Here is a 5,265-nt window from a genome sequence, read left to right on the forward strand (position 1 = left end):
AAATAAAGAAAGGTCACGAAAGTGATTTGTAGAAAAAGACAAGAAGATCCACAAATTCATATTCAGACCCTCTATGAATTTCAGCATTTTTAGCTGGTATCCAAGATGAATCTATGTTTCCTTTATTTCCTTTTTTATTTAATTTAATATTTTAAATTTAAACTTTATTTTTATTTAATTAATATATTTTGTAAAAATAAGAAAGAAGAATAAAAAGAAATACACTTTTTTCACATATTTAAAGAACCCATTTGTTGACAAAAATCTAAGATTTCAAACAAGATTCATCCTCATCTCTTCTTGCAGGTGAGCCTTCATTCTCTCCCAATTTACAGCTTCAATAAATCGTTTTTTACATTTCACATAACCATTATCAAATAGGGTTTTTAAATTCATGAGATTCAAGACTCCATGACTGCATTTTCAACGTATCTTGGCTATAATTAAATTGAAAAATAAATTAAAAATAAAAAAAATCCTCTTTTTGATTTGATAATCAAGAAGTCATGGGATTACATGTTCAAATTTTAGATTTTGATTATAGATAATGACCTAAAATCAATTTGGGTATATTCTAAATCACTCGCTTGGTACAGTCTTACATTTTAAATTTTTTTATATTTTATATTTTTCCTATTGGATCTCCCATTTTCTTGTATACAATTGCATTAAGTGTAATACTTTACTAGTTCATGGGCTGTTTTTACCTAATAAATTGTATTTCTGCTACTCATTTTCATGATCAGTACATATGATTATAAATAATTTGTCCTTTTGTTTTTTTCTTTTGATATGTTCATTTTTTCAAGGATATTGATGCAGGCCAGCTTTCAAATTCTTGAATAATTTTAGATTGCTGTGCAATTTAATATATTCAAGCATGTTGATCTATATATTTAAAATATGTTATGTCTATTTCAATGTAAATTAAAGTAACTTAAATGGAGCTTTCAGTACAGTTTTAAGCTTTTAATTATTGTGATTCAAATACATACATACAATGCTACAAGCTTCCTTTTTGTTTTCTTTAGCTATTTGCCATTAGAAAATTTATCTTTTTTTGCTAGCATGGTCCCAACTGTGATTTGTATTGTTTTGAGCCTTTTGTTGAAAATCATCTTTTCTATGCTGTCTTTTTCTGTATTTTTGATAAAATTGTTTCCATGATTCAAACAATTTAGTGGTTTAATATAACAATAAAATCAGGCCTATAATTTGCTAAAAAATCTACCTACTAGATGCATTTTTCAAATATGTGATTTGTTTGTATTTAATTTTAATGGGGTTTAGAGTGACAAACTTCTTGCACATCAGTACATCACCCTCAAATATCGTTGTCTTCATAAATAGACTCGTGTTTTCAATTTGGTTTATAAAAGTGACATATGCTTATAGTCAACTTATACATACGTTGCATAGAACAAGTTGAATAAAACTAATTATATATTTGAAAATTACAGTGGCAGATCGAAAAAGCTATATCTTTTGTTATGATCTTATTGTTGTTTGAAAGATCTACAACTTATCAGATTTGATGGGTTGCATTTGTTCCACTGGTGTTAAGCATACACCTGGTTATGAAGAACCTGCTCTGCTTGCTAAAGAAACCCCATGTGAGTTCTTGAATCTACCCTTTTCGAATCATATTTTACCATGCTTATATTATGCATATTTGATCTGGGTTTCGTTCTTTTTTGGATGAAGATCATATATTAGATAAAAAGTTTAAGTTTTGCATTCTCAATCATAATATTGTTTAATACTTACATATCTGGTTGCTTGAATGTTGCAGTTACCGTGAGTGAAGTTGAGGCTTTGTATGAGCTTTTTAAAAAGCTGAGCAGCTCCATTATCGATGATGGACTCATTCACAAGGTATCTTTAAATGATCTTGATATTTCGTCTGTTTAAATTTGTGTTTTGGATTATTAGTTTGATAATCTTTATAGATTCAGTGCTAATTATCTTTGCAAATATCATGTACAGGACGAATTTCAGCTTGCGCTCTTCAGGAACAGAAACAGGCGAAATCTATTCGCAGACAGGGTATGTTATGAACAAAAACTAGTCGAATTTAATTAGTAATCTGATTTACTAAAGAAAAGTTGTTTTGTTTTGTTTCGTTTTGTAGATATTTGATTTATTTGATGTGAAACGTAACGGAGTCATCGAGTGTGGAGAGTTCGTTAGATCATTAGGTGTTTTCCATCCGAATGCACCCGTAGAAGATAAAATTGCATGTGAGTTCAACTCATTTATTCGAATAAATAAACAATATTTGCTTATGCTTAATTAATGTATACTTACTTTGTAATACTACAATAAAATCAATTTACCAGTTGCATTCAGGCTATACGATCTTCGACGAACTGGTTTTATTGAAAGAGAAGAGGTTAGGTTTATTGAAGTCAGTGATTACCCAAAACTGTAAATTTTGGTACTTTGTTTGTGTAATATTTTTGTTTTCGTTGTACAGTTAAATGAGATGGTAATAGCTCTATTACACGAGTCAGATTTGGTACTTTCGGAAGACGTTATTGAAATTATAGTCGATAAAACATTTAGTGATGCAGACACAAAAGGAGATGGAGTGATAGATGAAGAAGAATGGAAGGAATTTGTAGCAAAAAATCCCTCTCTAATAAAGAACATGACCCTCCCCTACTTGAAGTAAGTGTCAAAACGGGCGGGCCTAACCTGCATATGCTTTTTAATCTATCTTTTTATAATATTTTTTATAAGATCATATGCATAAAAATAAAATTTTGGCAACTCTCAACCTATTTGACCCATTTTCCTCTTAGGTAGTTTTTATTTGACCCGTTTGATGGCAAACACAGCCCAAGTTCGACCCATCTATCAGTATATGGAACAAATTGGTCACATTTGATTCGATTGCATAATAATTTGACATTCAGTATTCAGACGAAAAATTATCAAAAACATATACAGCCGCACAAATTAGGTTAAGCCGCACAAATTATGTTCCTAACCTCAGATGACATATGCAGGGACATAACGTTGGCATTTCCAAGCTTTGTTCTGACCTCTGAAATAGAAGACTCGGAAGTATAAGATAGAATGAAGTGTAAATTATCTATCAAAATATGACACGATGGATGACACGCGCATGACGTAAATCTAGCACTTTGAGCTGGTTCATTGGTCAGAAAGGGCATGAAAAGGGGAAAGATTCTGGTATATCAAAGGCTGGCTGCCATGAGATTTAATGGAGGTTGAAGCTTTTGTACAGATATAAAGATGGCAGATGCTATGTGGATGAACTTGCAAGTTTTTGTATTAAGCTGTTCATTCTAATTATTATATTTTGTTTAATAAAGACATAATTTTTGTTCTTTGGTGTAGATTGAGTCGGTTTTGAATATTGTAAGATACAAGTGTTAATATAAGTTAGTTATTTTGGAGATTATATTTGTATTAAACTTTTGGAACTTAGAAATGTTTATGATAATTTTTTTAATTATTATTATTATTTTTTTGTTTTTTTTGTTTTTTGTTTATGATGTTCTTTTATATCTCGCAGCAGAATTGGATAAAGGCACAAACTGTTGTATAATTTGTTTGGTCAAGCAGATGGTGGTATCAAGCAGATGATGCTACACGCACACATATATATGCATGCATCCATTTATGCATGCTGCGCACACATATATATACATATATTTTGAGTTTCATGATCTCAGTTTCAGTCGAGTATCGTCTTATATGTCATTAGTGCGTCAATGAAAAAAAAACTGACTAAGTGGTGAACTTACGCATGATGTACAACCATCGTCGTATTTTTGGTTAACAACTTAACGTTGCTTTCTGAAGACTCCAATAATAATGGTGTTGGAAACATTAGAACATCTACACTGATGTGCAATTTCGTACTCTAAATTATTAGCTAAATACCTATCGATTATCACACAATACAGGCAACTATAACCAGTTCGTGTAGTAATTAAACAAGTATTTGACCAATTCATTCCACAGAGAGCAGGTAATTGAAAACTTGAACTATTAATTATTCTAAGATTTAAAAGGTGAGTTTTGTTGTAAAATTGATTAAACGCAAAAGTAAATTAAACTTAACTCAATAAGAAGCAAAGGTATCCACTTAGCTACAATTCCCTAGGCTAGGATTGCTCGGTTAAATTCGTTAAGTAAACAATTACAATGATGTGACACTGTATTTATCTGTCGATTCCTACAGTTTAAGACTAGTAACCTAAGTATAACTGTCGTTAACCTAGAGTTACTAACCAATTCACCATGATATTACTCAAGATTATAATCTAACTTAGGTTGGTTTGGTGTCCCTTACAACCTCACAATTATTGCAACTAATTTCAAGCTCAACCACTATACGATTAATTTTATTATCGGTGTCCCTCATAAAATCTCACGTATTCCTAAATTATTCACGTTCAATAATCTAGTAAAAGCTATTAATCAATTTAACTGTCGTTAGTTAATCAATAACTTCTGTGATTTAACAATCAATAAGCTTAAATAACGGTGGATCTTAGCTAGACATAAAATTGTGTAATTTTAATTAATTGTCGTTAACCAAAAGATCGCAATCCATCACCTAGGTTCATGCATCTAAGCGAATACTAAATATTTAGCTACTCATGGCAAAGCAAATAACAAATAAATAAGAAGAATAAATAAGCATGAACATTGTCTTAATTAAAATTAAAAGCAAACAAAGTAAATTTAAGATCAAAACTAACCAAGAATGATATTGTAGCTTAAACCCTTGTAAAATAATGAAGAAAGACAAAGAAATTCGTAACTAAAGTTGTTGTAGGCTAAAGTTCGGAATAAAAACTGCATGCCCTAAATTGGGGTAAAATTCGTCTATTTATAGAAGCTAGGAAAACAGCTGAAATCGACCCACGTCGCGATCCGCGACATCCCATCGCGATCCGCGATAACAACATCGCGATACGCGATGATCAGGACGCGACAAAGCCCATTGAAACGCGACAGAATGGTCAGAATGCCCTTTTTTCCATGTCGTGTTCTGATGCACTTCATCACGTATCATGATGACCAAAACGCGATAAACCTCATCCTGAAGCGATGGAAACTGATTTTTTCACCCGAGGCACGTTTATCTTTAACTCTAACTTCGTTTTGGCTATATCTTCAATAAAATCAACAATAATGAGCCAACGAACCATATCTTGACACTTTCTTCATTTTAAACTCAAATAACTCGATATCTTAATCAAAGTCTTCAAAATACTAGCAAAT

At 31.3% G+C, this 5,265-nt stretch overlaps 1 protein-coding gene across 1 annotated transcript; it reads left to right on the plus strand.

Moving 5' to 3' along the window:
• Positions 1–284: 284 nt before the first annotated feature.
• LOC139893346 (calcineurin B-like protein 4) lies at positions 285–3,444 on the plus strand. Its single transcript, XM_071876508.1, has 8 exons — positions 285–306; positions 1,461–1,613; positions 1,793–1,875; positions 1,987–2,046; positions 2,132–2,240; positions 2,340–2,392; positions 2,477–2,670; positions 3,012–3,444. Exons 2-8 carry the CDS (start codon positions 1,535–1,537, stop codon positions 3,073–3,075), a joined length of 642 nt encoding a protein of 213 aa, XP_071732609.1. The 5' UTR covers positions 285–306; positions 1,461–1,534; the 3' UTR covers positions 3,076–3,444.
• Positions 3,445–5,265: the final 1,821 nt, after the last annotated feature.

Source organism: Rutidosis leptorrhynchoides, chromosome 2, assembly GCF_046630445.1.
Source record: "Rutidosis leptorrhynchoides isolate AG116_Rl617_1_P2 chromosome 2, CSIRO_AGI_Rlap_v1, whole genome shotgun sequence".
NCBI lineage: Eukaryota > Viridiplantae > Streptophyta > Magnoliopsida > Asterales > Asteraceae > Rutidosis > Rutidosis leptorrhynchoides.

Coding starts and splice junctions, on each gene's coding strand:
- LOC139893346 (XM_071876508.1), top strand. CDS start 1,535: ATGGGTTGCATTTGTTCCACTGGTGTTAAGCATACACCTGGTTATGAA. Junction 1,876..1,986: donor ATGATGGACTCATTCACAAG/GTATCTTTAAAT, acceptor TATCATGTACAG/GACGAATTTCAGCTTGCGCT. Junction 2,047..2,131: donor GAAATCTATTCGCAGACAGG/GTATGTTATGAA, acceptor TTCGTTTTGTAG/ATATTTGATTTATTTGATGT.